Source organism: Anolis sagrei, chromosome X (genome assembly GCF_037176765.1).
Source record: "Anolis sagrei isolate rAnoSag1 chromosome X, rAnoSag1.mat, whole genome shotgun sequence".
Lineage (NCBI taxonomy): Eukaryota > Metazoa > Chordata > Lepidosauria > Squamata > Dactyloidae > Anolis > Anolis sagrei.
Genome location: NC_090034.1, coordinates 87,966,900 through 87,983,180, shown reverse-complemented (window position 1 = coordinate 87,983,180; position 16,281 = coordinate 87,966,900). Strand labels below are relative to the sequence as shown.

Here is a 16,281-nt window from a genome sequence, read left to right as displayed (position 1 = left end):
CAGGCCCATGGGTGGTTCCAACTAGCCAGTTTGGGGTGGGGGAAGGTAATGTTGGGGGATTTAGTTCCCCTCCTACAAATGTGGACACTGTAAGGGCAAAACATAAAGATTTCCCCTGACATTAAGTCTAGTTGTGTCCAACTCTGGGGGTTGGTGCTCATTTCCATTTCTAAGCCAAAGAGCTGGCATTGTCCATAGACACCTCCAAGGTCATGTGGCTGGCATGACTGCATGGAGCGCCGTCACCTTCCCACCAGAGTGATACCTATTGATCTACTCACATTGCATGTTTTCCAACTGCTAGGTTAGCAGAAACTGGGGCTAACAGCAGGAGCTCATCCCACTCCCTGGATTTGAACCGCCAACCTTTCGGTCAGAAAGTTCAGCAGCTCAGTGGTTTAATCCGCTGTGCCACCAGGGGGCACACTGTAAGTATAGGCATATTTTCTTCTTGTGCTTCTTGCCATCAATCAGGAAGTTGAACGGTGGAAATATTGTTTTCTCAGTGCCAAGACAAGACAGGGAAAAATGAAAAATGGGCCAGAGGATACTGGGGAGAACTTCAGATCATTATCACACCTTGTACCATCCAACCTGCTTGTCTGGGCCTATGGGGTCATCTGGCTCCAACGGCTGAGACCACTCTCCAGCTCTACCTTTGATGCTGGCCTGGGAAACACTAGCCTGTCCCCAACCCAACTATTTCTCACCTGCAAAGGACAAATGCTTGAGCCGGGCATTAGTGCGGGCCTCCTGAACCTTCTCAATCACAGCTTTCCAGGCACCTGAATTAGACACACCAGAAGTTATATACCATGAAATCAACTGAATTGTGCATCAAGTTATAAGGAGACACAGGGTGCTGTTCTCTAGAGAATCTTAAAAGATTTCCTGAATCAGGTGGCAGCCATCTATATCATTGTATGTGTGGCACTCCTGTTGTAGCATCACAGCAGTTGCTTACAGCAACCCCCCCCCCCCGTCCCTTCTTAGCCATGTAGCCTCCTCCTCACCATCGATGGTAGCAGCCTGCACATTCAACCCATCCTCATTGGTGATCTCGAAACACAGGTGGGGCTGTGTTTTGCGAGGCATCTCATTCTCTTTGTCCTCCTGGTGCAGGTTGTCCTCATCAGAACTGGATAGTTCCCCTAGGGGCAAAAAAAGACAAGGATGGCCAAGTCTTTCAACTCTGCTATCTGGTCACAGTTAGTGTAAAGGGGCCTGGCTATCAGACTCTGGAAAATCGTGGAGTTAAAATCAAGCTCACAACAATAAACCACTGGTCTCCACAATCCTAAAAAGACAGTTCTAAAATTTCCCCACTCAAACCTCCAGTATATATCAGCCACAACTCCCATCCGCCCCCTAGTGGCCAAACACTGTGGTCACAGTCTGTTAACTGCAGTTTCTCAATTTTCCTAATTTTCCTAACCCCTTAATACAGTTCCTAATGTTGTGGTGACCCCCCCCCCCCCAACCATAACATTATTTTCATTGCTACTTCATAACTGTAATTTTGCTACTGTTATGAATTGTAATGTAAATATCTGATATGTAGGATGTATTTTCATTCACTGGACCAAATTTGACACAAATACCCAATATGCCCAAATTTGAATACTGGTGAGGTTGGAGGGGATTGATTTTGTCATTTGGGAGTTGTAGTTGATGGGATTTATAGTTCACCTACAATCAAATAGCATTCTGAACACCACCAATGATGGAACTGAACCAATATTGGCACACAGATCTCCCATGACCAGCAAAAATACTGGGAGGATTTGGTGGGCATTGACCTTGAGTTTTGGAGCTGTACATCCAGAGAGCACTGTGGACTCAAACAATGATAGATCTAGACCAAACTTGGCATGAATACTCAATATGCCCAAATGTGAACACTGGTAGAGTTTGGGGAAAAGAGACCTTGACTTTGGGAATTGTAGTTTGGGATTTATAGCTAACCTACAATCAAAGAGCACTGAACTTGGCATACTAACTCATGGCCAACATTGAATACTGGTAGGGTTGGATGGTTGTTTTTGAATTTTGGGAGTTGTAGTTCACCAACACCAAAAAGGAAGAGGACAGGAGGAGAGATCTTCAGTCTTCTCTGCCAAAAGAGTTCCTAAGACTATCAGAAATATATGTTTTCCGATGGTCTTTGGTGGCCTCTCTGAAACCCCCTCACGACCCCCCCAGGGGTCCCGACCCCTAGGTTGACAAACACTGCGATAGGGCAGGTAGGTACTTTTTATCCTTGGATACATTATTAGCTTATACTCTTGATATTGGGCCACAACTTCTAGCTAAACAATGACCAGCTCATTCCGAACATGAAGAAGAATAAGCTGACATTCCTGTACCTGCATATCTATGCCATGCTGGTTCCAAGAGAAGGTCCTGGTTCTGCTCCGGGCTTCCAGGATGGGAGTTCATTGGCACCAGGGAAGGGCAATGCTCCACTGGGGAACTGCAGAGGCACAGAGGGAAGAGTTACAAGCCATACTAGGCTATTTATTAATTGGTATTTGTAAAGTTTTTGATATAGCAAAATTCGTTTAAGTGCTTCTCAAGAAATTTCACATTTCATATACAGAAAAACAAAGAAAAAGTGCATTAAAATAAAAAAGAAATAAAATAGTGCTCATCAGAAATAGACTAGTTCTCATCATGAACAGCTTTGTTTTCACCAGGCATTTAAATAACCTCAGAAAGGAGCTCCTGAAGCCCCAACCTGACACTTACTGATCACTGCCGCCAACAACCCCTGCCTCTTCTTTGAGTGCATCCAGGTCTAGAACACCCTTCATTGTGGGAGTCTTCATCCGCACCCTCCCGATGCTGCAGACCAAAAGATTCAAGTTAATGTAAGTATGCAAACAAATAAACAGGAGGATCCCAAAGGAATGGATACCAAGTTGGTTTTTGAGAGAAGACAGCTGCTCCAGAAACTAATGAGGACACAGCCTGGTACAGTTGGTTTTTTGCCATGCAGGAAGCAATTGTTTTTTTAGAGTTGAGCATAGTTTGCTGCACCTCCTCCTCCTGCACCCAATAAGTAGGTCTGATGGATTTGGTACAGTTTGAAATATCTTTTTTATCAAGTGGGATGAAAGATCTGTCTGGATGCACCACTCTATGTGAAAATCTAATAAATAATAATAATAATAATAATAATAATTGCTACAAATATCTAGGCATTATGTTCTCTTCATCTGGTGCTTGGGCTAACCACATTACTCATAGTATACAAAGAGCAACGAAAGCAGCAGGTTCCATTTATAAGCTGTACCATCATAGATACCCAGGCACAATCAGACCTGCCCTGGAAGTCTTTAAAACAAAAATAATGCCAACACTTATATTTGGGGCTGAAATTTGGGGGCACATCAATTTGGCCAAGATAGAAGCCTTCCAAGTTAAGCAGCTTCACACCTTCCTGGGCCTTTCCAGAACAACGCTGATGGCGGCAGTAAGGGCTGAGCTAGGAATACTCCCAGTAAAAGCTCAAATCTTAATGAGACAGTTTAATTACTGGTCAAAAGTAAACTCTATGGATCCCAGTAGACTTCCTCGCCTATGTCTAGAGGATCAAGTCCAGCATGACCAGAAGTCATTGTGGATGGCAGCTCTGAATAATGAGTTGGCTGGATTTGGTCTGCCTTTGCAATTTCTGGGTGTTTTGGGTCCAGGAGCAGGGCAAGTGCTCAAGCGGTGCATTCGAGATGTCTATGCAAAGCTGGACCTAGAGAGCATAGGTAGGTCTTCAGCCACAAGGTTTTTAGCTTCCCACAAAAGGAATACTCATTTAGAGCACTACCTAACTATTCCACTTCCACTACCCTTAAGAAGAATATATACTAGGGCTAGGTTTGAACAACTTGGTATTATGGAGCAAACCGGGCGCTACTGTAACATCCCAAGAGGTGAGAGATTCTGCGTCTGGGGAGAACAAACAGTGGAAGACATTGAACATTTCTTAATTGACTGCCCAGCATATACTGAATTGCGAGACAGATATTTACATCCAATATTATCCAACTGCAGGTCCCCCAACAGAAATGATATTCTGACATCCCTCTTGCAAGGGCAGGAAAGATCCAGCATAACCAGAGTAAGCCTTTTTATTCTGAAAGCTATTAAGAAAAGAGCAGATTTCCTGAAAGAAGAACCAGGAAAATAAGATTCTGACTATAAATAGGTCAGCTGCTGTCCTCACCTTTTTGCCTTGTTTTTTTACTCATGTTCTATTTTGAAATGGTCATATGACTGATCAAATAAATAAATATAATAATAATAATAATAAATGTTATTTATATTCTGCTCTATCTCCCCTGGGACTCAGAGCGGATTCCAACTAACAAAAAGGCAACATTTAATGCCTCAATGACAATAAGTACAAATATAATAACCCAGAATAATTCCACGTAAAAGACATCTTAAACATAACAACTAATAACACATAATCTATCAACAATTATAACTAACATAAAACATGGACATAAAACATCTGAATTAATTCAAAATAATTATTTAATTTCCCAACTTGGCCCCTTGCAGATGTGATGAAATAGCAACTATAGCAATTAAAAAAAAACATTAAAAATCCAGTAGCACTTTAGAGACAACTTGGGAAGAAAAAAAATTAAGGCACAAGATTTCATGAGTACAGTCCACCTCATTAGATACAGTAAACCTTGTATGTGTACTGTATCCAGGAAAACAGCTAGAAATTTCTTAGTCTGAAATGTGTTACTGTATTCCTTTATGATCAAACAGACTAGCACAGCTATCACTTTGGAAACAGCTATAGTGGAAGATGCTCTCAGATGGTGTTCTTTCTCCTGCTCTGTATGGATGAAGCACCACTGGAGCTGAAGATCTAACTACATGTTTTAGCACACTGAGGCCTGTGGAGGTCCATCACTTCCTCCAAGAGGCTCCTAACCATTGTACAATTTTCTTTCTGGAAAGTCCATATAAAGCAAGCTTTGAAGTCAGTCCTGAAAATAAATCCTATGCTGGCAGTCCCAAATGTCTTCTATAAAATATCATCAGCTCTTCTATGAAATATCACCAACACCATTGAACAACTCAAGAGCTACTGAACAGTGGAACTCTCTGCTTCAAGAGTGTGGTGGAAGCTCCTTCTTTGGAGGCTTTTAAACAGGGGCTGGGTGGCCAACTGTTGTGCGTTCTTTGTGCTTTTCCTGCATGGCAGGGGTTGAACTAGATGGCCCTTGTGGTCTCTTCCAACTCTGCGATTCTTGCTTCTTTGTGCAATTATTAAAATATCCAGATTATTTGATACACTAGGACAGGGGTTCTCAAACTAAGGCCTGGGGGCTGGATACGGCCCTCCAAGGTCATTTACCTGGCCCTTGCTCAGTGTCAACCTAAGTCTGAAATGACTTGAAAGCACACAACAATAACAACAACAACAATCCTATCTCATCAGCCAAAACCAGGCCCACACTTCTCATTGAAATATAAAAAGTTTATATTTGTTAAAATTGTTCTTCATTTTAATTATTGTATTGTTTTAAGTGTTTTTGCACTAAAAATAAGATATGTGCAGTGTGCATAGGAATTCATTCATATTTTTTTTCAAATTATAATCCGGCCCTTCAACAGTTTGAGGGACTGTGACCTGGCCCTCTGTTTAAAAAGTTTGAGGACCCCTGCACTAGGATTTACCTACACAATTTCCACATTAATCAAAGTGGAAATAGAAACACCAAAAAAGGGGCGGCGCTTTGGCAGGAATGCTGCATGTAAATATGCTTACTGTATGGGAGTGGCTACTGCTGAAATGAAACATCGCTAACATAGTATACGTTTACTTACTTCACCCCAAATTGTAGATTGTAGGACAAAAACCCGGGGTGCGCAGTGGGTTAAACTGCTGAGCAGCTGACCAAAAGGTCAGCTGTTTGAATCCAGGGAGTAGGGTGAGCTCCCGCTGTTAGGCCCAGCTTTTGCCAACCTAGCAGTTCGAAAACATGCAAGTGTGAGTAGATCAATAGGTATCACTTCTGTGAGAAGGTAACAGCACTCCATGCAGTCATGCTGGCCGCATGACCTTGGAGGTGTTTACGGACAATGTCGGCTCTTTAGCCTAGAAATGGAGATGAGCACAAATCCCCAGAGTTGGACACGACTAGACTTAATGTCAGGGGAAACCTTTGCCTTTAGGCCATAATCCACACTAGGATTTGATAAAGGAATCAAGAAGCAAGAATAGTCTTTAATGGACTGCTGTCCAGACCTTGCTTGAATGTCTCCCTAATTATGAAGAATGCCCACACCTCCCTTAAACTCCACTTAAAAGGTCTTAGCTACCTATACCCTGTCCTCTCCCAGAAAACTAAGCAGCTGAGGGAGGAAAGGAAAGAGCCTGAGACTGTGGCAAACAGCACATGTGACTCTCATAAAATCTCATGCAGATGTGGGGATTTGGCAGCAAGGTTAGGACAATTCCCTCAGCTTTCAGTTGCACTCATTTATTGCCAGCTTCCCCACAACCATCTTCAAGACTGATTAAGAGTTAAATATCTAACCACTATAAAGTTATTTTAAAACAAAATCGGTTTGCTTTTGCTTTTTAAAGAAAACTTCTGTATTATGAAATTGGGGAGGGGGCAACTGGTGATTTCCTTACCCGGAGCCTACAGTACTGCCAGAAATGCAGTTATTAGTCAAGTGATCAGGAGTTGCTGAGGGTGACATGGGCAACGGCTCCTCTTCATTGACTCCGTCCATCTTCACCTTCTTGACAGGAACATTTCCAACAAAGGTGGAGACCCTCTTGACCCGGATGGCCGGGCGAGGGCCCGGCAAAGACACCAAACCAGGAATGCTCAGCACACCGGAATTCATAGTCACAGGCTGGAGGAGACAGGTTTGCTGGAGCCCAAGGGAGGGAGTAACCAGAGCTGGGGCGCTCAGTGCCAACTGCCCTCCACCAATAGCCTGAGGGGTAGTGCCCACCACATTCACCATGGGGACCATGCTGATCACTGGGCCTCGAATAGTCCAAGTAGGCAAAGGGTTTGGATTCAGGCCCAAAGGTGCCCGTAAAATGACTGTGCCAAGGCTGGGAGCAGGGCTGGGTGCGGGCAGTGGTGCTGGTGCGGAGTTTGGTTTTGCGTCACAGCTGGAGGCCTGCTCCCCATCTTGAGAGTTCAGGATGTCTTCTTCACCCTGCACTTTGACACACACCTGTCCCAGCTTATTCACAAGAATGATTTTGGAGCCAGGCTTTTGCCCCTCGGATCCCAGCATTCTTACCTCAGGGGTGCCCAGCACCTGAGCACAACTAAGGGTTAGGGTTGGGGTCAAATCTGGGGCAGGGTTGGGGTGGACCGATTCAGTGCCATTGAAGCTAGTGGAGGTAGCAGGTGCTGGAGGCATCGGCATCGGACTGAGGCAGGAAGGCAGTGGGGCTTTGCTCTCGGGAGTATCCATGTTCTTGAGCACAAAGTCCACAATGTCAGAAGGCAAATCCTCAGGAGCAGGAGCGGGTCCAGCCAGCTCTCGCTCCACCCTTGGCTCAGCCTGCTTGCCCTTGGCAGATGGGTGCCCCCCAGCTGAATCCGCTTCACTGTCGGTACCATCGTCTATCCCATCCAGCTGGTTAATGTGAGGCAAGGGGAGGTCTAGAGGGTATGGCGGAAGGGGCGACTCTCGTGTCACCACTGTGCGTGGGAAGCGAAAATAGCGGCTCTCCTCTCCTTCCTCCTCACTCTCAGCATCACCTAACCCATCCAACTGGGGCAGGCCCAGCCCAGGAGAGGGGGGGCACATCCGTGGCACTCCCAACTCCTCTTCCTGGAATGGCTCATCTAGAAGGCTGTCGTCAAATTCCAGGTCAGAAACGTTGAGCTCAAAAGCCAGCTCTGGTGGCACAGGTGGGGGTGAGGGAGGGGGTGAGGTAAGCGAGGGCGGCTGCCCATCAGAGGTAGAATTTTGCCTGAATCCATTCCCAGTTGTGGGGTTGTCTGGGAGGGGAGGCATTGCCCTGAGAGAGGTGCTGGGGGGACTAGTCCTGTTAGCCATGGCTGGAGGTGGAAATGAGGACCGATGGGTACGGTGGGCACTGCTTGGGGACAGGGGGCTGAGGCGCTGAGTGCGGCGCGGAGGAGGGAAGTCTGGATCGCCCACAGTCAAGATATGATGAGACATGGAAGATGCACTCCCTGCAGAAACAGAAGGGAAGAAAATAAAATGGTGCATTGAGAGACTGACTGGCTGTAACAAATTGCAGTGGCTACGCAAGGCATGAAAGCAGGCATCTTGTTGGGGATGCACTGCCATACTGAAGGGGATTGCTATGAACTATATGAGTCTAAGGCCTGAGTTTAATTTCACAGAGGTTACTGGGAGCCACTGGTGCTTGGGACCAGAGACAAAAGGATAGGAGAAAAAAATAGTACAGTAGAGTCTTGCTTATCCAACCTTTGCTCATCCAATGTTCTGTATTATCCAACGCAGTCTGCCTCCCGCACGGATCCACAGCTGTTTCAATAAATTGCGATATTTTGGTGCTAAATTAGTTAATACAGTAATTGCTACATAACATTACCATGTATTGAACTGCTTTTTCTGTCGATTTGTTATAAAACATGATGCTTTGGTGCTTAATTTGTAAAATCACAACGTAATTTGACGTTTAATAGGCTTTTCCTTAATCCCTCCTTATTATCCAACATTTTCACTTATCTAACGTTCTGCTGGCTCATTTATGTTGGAAAAGCGAGACTCTACTGTAATATCATTTAGCTTAAAGATGTTATTACATTTTTATCTTTGTTTTTATGTTCTCAGTCTTCACATTTAGCAACTTATTAGTGTAACACAAGCCAACAAGTATTTTTCATCAGATATAATTTTAGGTCATTCTTATAGTTTTTTGCGCTGAATTCCGATCTGTGTTTATTTTTTCTCTATAACATATAGTTTTTGAGATGAGGCTAATTGAACAATTAATGCATTTATGCACTGATATCAATTAGATTCTATTGATACCAATGCATAAGTGCATTAATTATTTGATTAGCCTCATCATAAAAACTGCACATGATAGAGAAAAAATAAACACAGATCTGAATTCAGCGCAAAAAAACTCTATAAGAATGACCTAAAATTATATCTGATGAAAAATACTTGTTGGCTTGCGTTATCTGTCAAATTGTATTTTGACTTTTTTATCATCTGTTTTTAGGTCTATCTTGTTTCCATTTCGCTGTAATTTGCCTTGGGCCCCATTCTGGAAGAAAAATACAAGAGAAATTCCAAAACATAATATATAATTAAGCCTGATGAAAGGAATTTTTAGGCTTTGAGTGGGAAAAAATTAATTCAGCAGGTGGGATGCCAAGCAAGAACAATTAAATCAAAGGGATGAGACAAGCCCAAAGATTCCCTACCTTTCTTCTACAAAAAGCATCCATTTAAAATACACACCAGGGGATGGCAGTGGACGGGATGACACGCCGCTGATGGGCCTCCGAGTAGGGGAGTAGTTGGGCACTTTGATGCGAGCTCCGGTAAGAGATTTAGGCTTGGTGACAGCAGCCTCTGGGTGCGGCAGAGACCCTGGGTTCTGTATAGGAGAGTGATGCTCCGGGGGAGGCATGGAAGTGGACACATCCTTAAGGTGCTTTTCTTCAATGCTTGAATCTGGAAATGACAGCATGAACATCAGAGACAGAACAAAAATAGTGGAAAGAGCCTGTGGCCCTTCTGGGTTTGGGGCAGAAAACAAAGGAATATTTTTGTCTGTCTATTCCCATCTCTCAGGCCCCCTGGTGGCGCAGTGGGTTATTTATTTATTTGTTTGTTTACTATATTTGCATACCGCCCTTCTCAGCCTGCAGGTGACTCAGGGCAGTTAACAAAGGCAGCAATTCAATGTCAATTACAGTATAAAACATTTAAAAGCATTGGCATAAAACACAAAATCATAATAAAATCAGTTACCACATAAATTATAAGTGTCTTAGTTAAAAACATTGTCCAATATCATCATCCAATCGTTCCATATTCCTATGTCTGTTACACTGCATTGCCAAACGTTTGCTCAAACAGCCAAGTCTTAACTTTTCTCCGGAATGCTAAAAGGGAGGTACCGGTTAAGCCACTGAGCTATTGAACTTGCTGACCAAAAGGTTGGCGGTTCGAATCCGGGGAGTGGAGTGAGCTCCCACGGTTAGGCCCAGCTTCTACCAACCTAGCAGTTCGAAAACATACAAATGTGAGTAGATCAATAGGTACCGCTTCTGTGGGAAGGTAATGGTGCTCCATGCAGTCATGCTGGCCACATGAACTTGGAGGTGTCTACGGACAACACTGGCTCTTTAGCTTAGAAATTGAGATGAGCACCAACCCACAGAATTGGACAAAACTAGACTGATTGTCAGCGGGAACCTTTACCTTTACCATTCCCATCCCACATGCTCCACAGTCCTTTTTACTGCGGCTGAACCAACCTGGGATTTGTGTGTGTGCAAGGCACGCATGGAACTATGGTCCCAGGCCCAGAGCAGAAGAATGCTCCTTTGGCAGTATAGACTGCAATCATGCTGCAAATCATTCTTTTCATAAAATACTACTTGGGTTTAAAATTTTGGTAATTAAGGTTTGGCTTTTGTTATTGCACTGATAGTTACATTTGAGGGCTTGGAATCATTTGCCACAAGGGATGGTTATTCAAATAAAAAAGCAAGAATAATGCCTCTAAGAAGCAATGCCTAATGACAGCATGACAGACAAGCATTACATACAAAACCAGTGTATTTTAGTGGTTATAGTGCTGGACTGCAAGAGATACTTCCCTCGTAATTTTAAGCCTTGTTTTAGTTTTCATAGTCTTAAAAGACTAGAATATTTTAATTAACATAGGAGAGTTACTTTCCATAGGTAAATAGATAACAGCATAGCTGTCCCAAAAGGATTTTTGTTTTCTCACATTGCCAGGCCAGATGCTTTGAAAACTACTATTTAGCTATACTGTCTCCCAAGTTGCCACACCATATAAAGGAGGTATGACATGATCCATTCTCAAAACAGCACTTTCCTAAAAGGCCTGATCAACCTTACCTGCAGGGACAGCAGGACTGTGGACAATAGTGTGGTTCTCTTCCTGCACCCCCGATGCATCTGGCTCCTCCTGGCTTTGCTTTGGCCGATACTCTAAGACACGACACTTATACCAGCATCGCCTGCGGGCATCCATCGTACTCCAGTACATCCGGGAACACCTCAAAAGAAAACAATCTTGCCTCACTAGTGTGGCATTCAGGAAGCTATGTAGCTATTTTCTCTAAGTGACTAGTTCGCAACCTCTGTCTCTCTGCTGTTGGTCTTCCATTTCCATATTCTATGACCATTGGCCATGCTGGCTGGAGTAAATGTCAGTGCAAAAACTCCTGAGGGATTAAGTGGTGAGATCTACTATTCTAACTAATCAGACAATCAGGAAATCTGTTCTGGAGGAAAAAGGACTATGGGATATTGCATTTAGGTCAATGTTCTTGCTTCTTTGTGCAATTATTAAACTATCCAGATTATTTGATACACTAGGACAGGGGTTCTCAAACTAAGGCCTGGGGGCCGAATACAGCCCCCCAAGGTCATTTACCTGGCCCTCGCTCAGGGTCAACCTAAGTCTGAAATGACTTGAAAGCACACAACAACAACAACAACAACAACAACAATCCTATCTCATCAGCCAAAAGCAGGCCCACACTTCCCATTGAAATACTAATAAGTTTATATTTGTTAAATTTGTTCTTCATTTTAATTATTATATTGTTTTTTTAATTTTTTTGCACTACAAATAAGATATGTGAAATGTGCATAGGGATTAATTCTTTTTTTTCCATTTATAATCCGGTCCTCCAACAGTTTGAGGGATAGTGACTTGGCCCTCTGTTTAAAAAGTTTGAGGACCCCTGTTGTATAGCTTGATGTCTCAATTGCTACATTAGCCAATGTGGGTCTTCAGTTTTTCATAAAGTGAAATCATTCTAGCAAGCTACTGATGTAGTACTTTAAGTTTGGCACCAAGGGTTTTGGGTGCCAAGATGTCTGTACTCTAAAAGAATTGTAAATTTCAAGTGCTAGTAAAAACTGGTGATACTACAGCGTCTTGTTCCGATTCCTAAGAATGGATCTTCTTGCCTCTTTGCACTTCCTCCAATTATCAAGGTTTTCAAAGAGAATCTGCATGGCAGCTGATGAAACCAAGCGCTATCCTTCTGCATGGATTAGCTGAGAGGATTAGCTCAGCTAAAATAGACCGTTGCATGGAAACAACAGTCCTACAGCTGTTGCTGGACTCTAGTTTCCACAATTCCCAGTCATGGCAACACTCAAAGATGAGGTAGATTGCTGCGCTGGCACCATAACTACCATATGTGCAATTTAACAGAGACCATGATGAAGAAAGGAACATTTAGTGTTGCCTCTTTATGGTTGTAAATCTTGTTAACTATCATCTTTGTCTACAGTTGCAAGAGCTAACAAATACATTTTTAATCAGGTGGCATGCAATACCTGGACAGCTACCTGGAGAATGCACTCAATTCCGCACTTTATAGTAACCCACCCAAAATCAACAAAACAAAGCTATCAGTAATTGCTACAACTAGAACCATGCATACAAACAAATACTATTCCTCATATCAAACATATTTCGTCAATTCTGCAAGGGTCATATTGTAAGTAATGGCTGGGCTTAATTTTCTCTGAGGTCATTAACCCAAATGTGATGCTATTAAACCACCAGATTGGGGAATCCTTATTGCATGACTGACAAGTTTATTTTTTGTTCTGGACCTTTAATGAGCATGGACACGAAGCAGAAACAAAGAACAGCCATTGAGTCATTAGCCAAAGAAGGATGTGCTGCTGCTATCTACAGAAAGCTCAAAAATGTGTATGATGAGGTCATAATTAATGAAAGTAATGTGCAAAGATAGTCCCCTGGTGGCGCAACGGGTTAAACTGCTGAGCTTCTGAACTTGCTGACCAAAAGGTCGGTAGTTCGAATCCGAGGAGCAGGGTGAGCTCCGCTGTTAGCCCTAGCTTCTGCCAACCTAGTAGTTAGAAAACATGCAAATTGAGTAGATCAGTATGTACTGCCTTAGCGGGAAGGTAACGGCACTCCATGCAGTCATGTCAGCCACATTATCTTGGAGGTGTCTATGGACAACGGCGGCTCTTCGGCTTATAAATGGAGATGATCACCACCCCCAGAGTCAGACACAACTAGACTTAATGTCGAGGAAACCTTTACCTTTACTAATGTGCAAAGATGGGTGAAAAGGTTTAAAGTAAATACAACAAACCACTTAGTGGAAGGTTATTGGCAAAAGTCACAGATCAAAACCAAAACAAGTATTCACAGTAAATAAATGAAATAATGATTTAAAAAAAGAAAAAAAATCACTAAAGCAACGAGTAGGATGCTGGAATGTGTGCAGGAAAAATTTCTTCAACTTGTTAATTAAATGCTTGTAATGAACTGAGAGCCCATTTGGTTAATGCTGATATTTCACAAGAGATTTAAGTGTGTGTATGTGTTAGTGCCTTCCATTTCCTTAATAGTATTTATTAACAAAAACCTGTTTGTCAGCAGCCCATACAGTTTAGCACAGATAAGCTGAATAATACACATGTTCCGATAGAAAGCCTTCATCCTAGTGAAGTCACAAGAGACAGGTGTTCCTGAAGAATTAAGGAAGGTAACCAGTGGGACCAGAAATAAGTACAAAATGTGATAATATACTAAACAGCAGGCATTTAAAAAACCCTTAGTTCAGTAGTAATACAAATAATACAGCTCACGAGTGCATCAAAATAATGTAGATCAGTGGTTCTCAACCTGTGGGCCCCCAGGTGTTTTGGCCTTCAACTCCCAGAAAACCTAACAGCTGGTAAACTGCCTGGGATTTTTGGGAGTTGTAGGCCAAAACACCTGGGGGCCCACAGGTTGAGAACCACTGATGTAGATATTAATTTGCCAAATGGAACAACACCACTTTGCATCTCGGTTGAGCTCCCTCTATCAGCTCCAGCTCCTCATGCGGGGACATGAGAGAAGCCTCCCACAAGGATGATAAAAACATCAAAACATCCGGGAATCCCCTGGCAATGTCCTTGCAGACGGCCAATTCTCTCACACCAAAAGCGACTTGCAGTTTATCAAGTCGCTTCTGACGCGACCAAAAAAATAATAAAAATCTGCTGAATTAGGCTGCAGTCCATAAAAGGTTGCAGCAACTAAAACCCGTTAGTTTTTACAGGGCCAATAAAACTTTTTCTTGTTATCACTTCCACTAATCACAAGGCTCAAACAGCCAAATGGAGACCATAATCAAACAGAACACCGTATTGATATGTCTCCCACCCTGTTGACCTCCAGATGTTTAGAATCAATTTCAATGATTTATTATTATTGGTCATATTGGATTGGGGCTGATGGCGCTTCCCAGTAAAAGATCCGAGCCTTGCTGTAGAATTTAGAGGTGAAGGAAGATTATGCACAGTCTAGGGACTCCCACAGTCGGCAAAGAATTTGAAAGAAAGCTGGTATGGAAAGAAGGCTCCAGCTCTACCAACTACTTGATATTTCTGCATGAAATGCGCATATATAATAGAGCCAGTCCCCAAGTGAAGATCCCAGGACATCAACACAGGATGGAACCACAGTTATTTTGGAAGCTGATACTCACTGGTAGCCTACAGGAAAGAGGCGTCCCTCACATTCCGACAAGTCTGTCAGCATTCCCAAACTGTCTATCTTCATCGAACCTGAAATGGATACATTCAGAATGAGTGGAGAGGCATCTGCTATCTGGAAATGGCCCAAAGCTGAGGCAAAGGGGGAGGCAACTTCACAACGTGGTGCATTTTGGGTGCCAGCAACACTGCATAGACAGAATGCATAGTCAGTCTCTGACATACTGGGCACAAAAACTCTGATGAGTTGTGCTGTGTGAAGTTTTGGAGAATGACCCCATGAGTGGTGTCCCATTATAATTAATGCAGGACTAGGCAACCTGGTGACCTCTACAATTCTGGGGACACACCTCCCACAAACCCCATACTATGTGACCAATGTTCAGGAATAACAGCAGTTGTAGTCCAAAGGATCTGAAGAGTACCAAGCTGCCTACTCTTGAATGTATGTGGGAAGGAGAAGGGGAAGCTATTTGGATGTTCTGCCTTGGGTACTACTATTTATTTGCTAGCCCTCTTGGCAGCTGTTACAGAGTAGGCACAAAACATAAAGCTGCCTTATACAGAGTCAGACCATGGTTCCATCTAGCCTTATAATCTAGACTGACTGGCCATAGCTCTCCAGAGTCTCAGGCAGGGGATTTTCCCAGCCCTACCTGGAGACGCTGGGGACTGAACTTGGGACTTTCTGCATGCAAATCACGTGCTCTACCACTGAGCTACAGTCTTTCCTGTAAAAAGAACACAAGAGGCTGTCATCTAGCAAGTCAGACCATTAGTCCATCTACCTCTCTATGGTGACAGGCTCTCAGTACGACCTGGAGAAGTCAGGAAGTGAACTTAGGGCTTTCTCCATACAAAGGGCATGATATACTTCTCAGCCACAGCTACGATTTGCTTCCCATGAGACACTGACCAATCTGGCTCAGGCAACAGACCGAACTTCCCCTCCCATCTGCCACCTGTTAAGTCCCCTGATTGGCTGTAATACCTGCTGCCTATCCTTCCATGTATTGTTGCCTGTTGGACTCAACCATATCCTGGACAAGTTTATAGTCCTCATCAAGGAAAAAGATAGGCAGATGAGTGAGCTGGCGGAGAAAGTTGCTCTAAGTCCCCTTCGGAGTTGAAATAGAGCGGGGTAAAAATACAGTAAATAAATAAAGCCCTCCCCCTATTTGTCTCCCTCTCTCTTGCTATTCCCTGCATGTTAAGACTCATACTTCTTGGGGACAGGCCTTTTTATATTCAAAGTTGCTAAGTCTTCCATTTTGTTCTTTTCCTGTGAGCATGGAGAGAGATAAGATGTCTGTAGAGAGATATTCAATGTATTGTTGAAAGCTTTCATGGCTGGAATCATTGGGTTGTTGTAAGTTTTTCAGGATGTATGGCCATGTTCCAGAAGCATTCTCTCCTGGTGTTTTTAATTAATGTTTTTAATTAGGAGACGCAAATGGCTTATGTTTTTATCACTTTTGTTTGGTTTTATACTATGTATTCCTGTTTTAAATGTTTTATGATGTCCTTGGGCAT

The 16,281-nt window shown here is 43.2% G+C and overlaps 1 protein-coding gene across 1 annotated transcript in view; it reads right to left on the bottom strand.

Moving 5' to 3' along the window:
- The window catches only part of KMT2B (lysine methyltransferase 2B), a 78,888-nt gene that overhangs the window by 4,121 nt on the left and 58,486 nt on the right, over positions 1–16,281 (bottom strand). Inside the window, exons 25-32 of the mRNA XM_060783918.2 lie at positions 14,742–14,820; positions 11,104–11,264; positions 9,469–9,684; positions 6,665–8,201; positions 2,749–2,844; positions 2,367–2,473; positions 1,014–1,151; positions 711–785 (exon numbers count right to left, since the gene is read on the bottom strand). Of these exons, the coding sequence (XP_060639901.2) occupies positions 711–785; positions 1,014–1,151; positions 2,367–2,473; positions 2,749–2,844; positions 6,665–8,201; positions 9,469–9,684; positions 11,104–11,264; positions 14,742–14,820 (2,409 nt within the window). The remainder of the gene's footprint in view (positions 1–710; positions 786–1,013; positions 1,152–2,366; positions 2,474–2,748; positions 2,845–6,664; positions 8,202–9,468; positions 9,685–11,103; positions 11,265–14,741; positions 14,821–16,281) is intronic.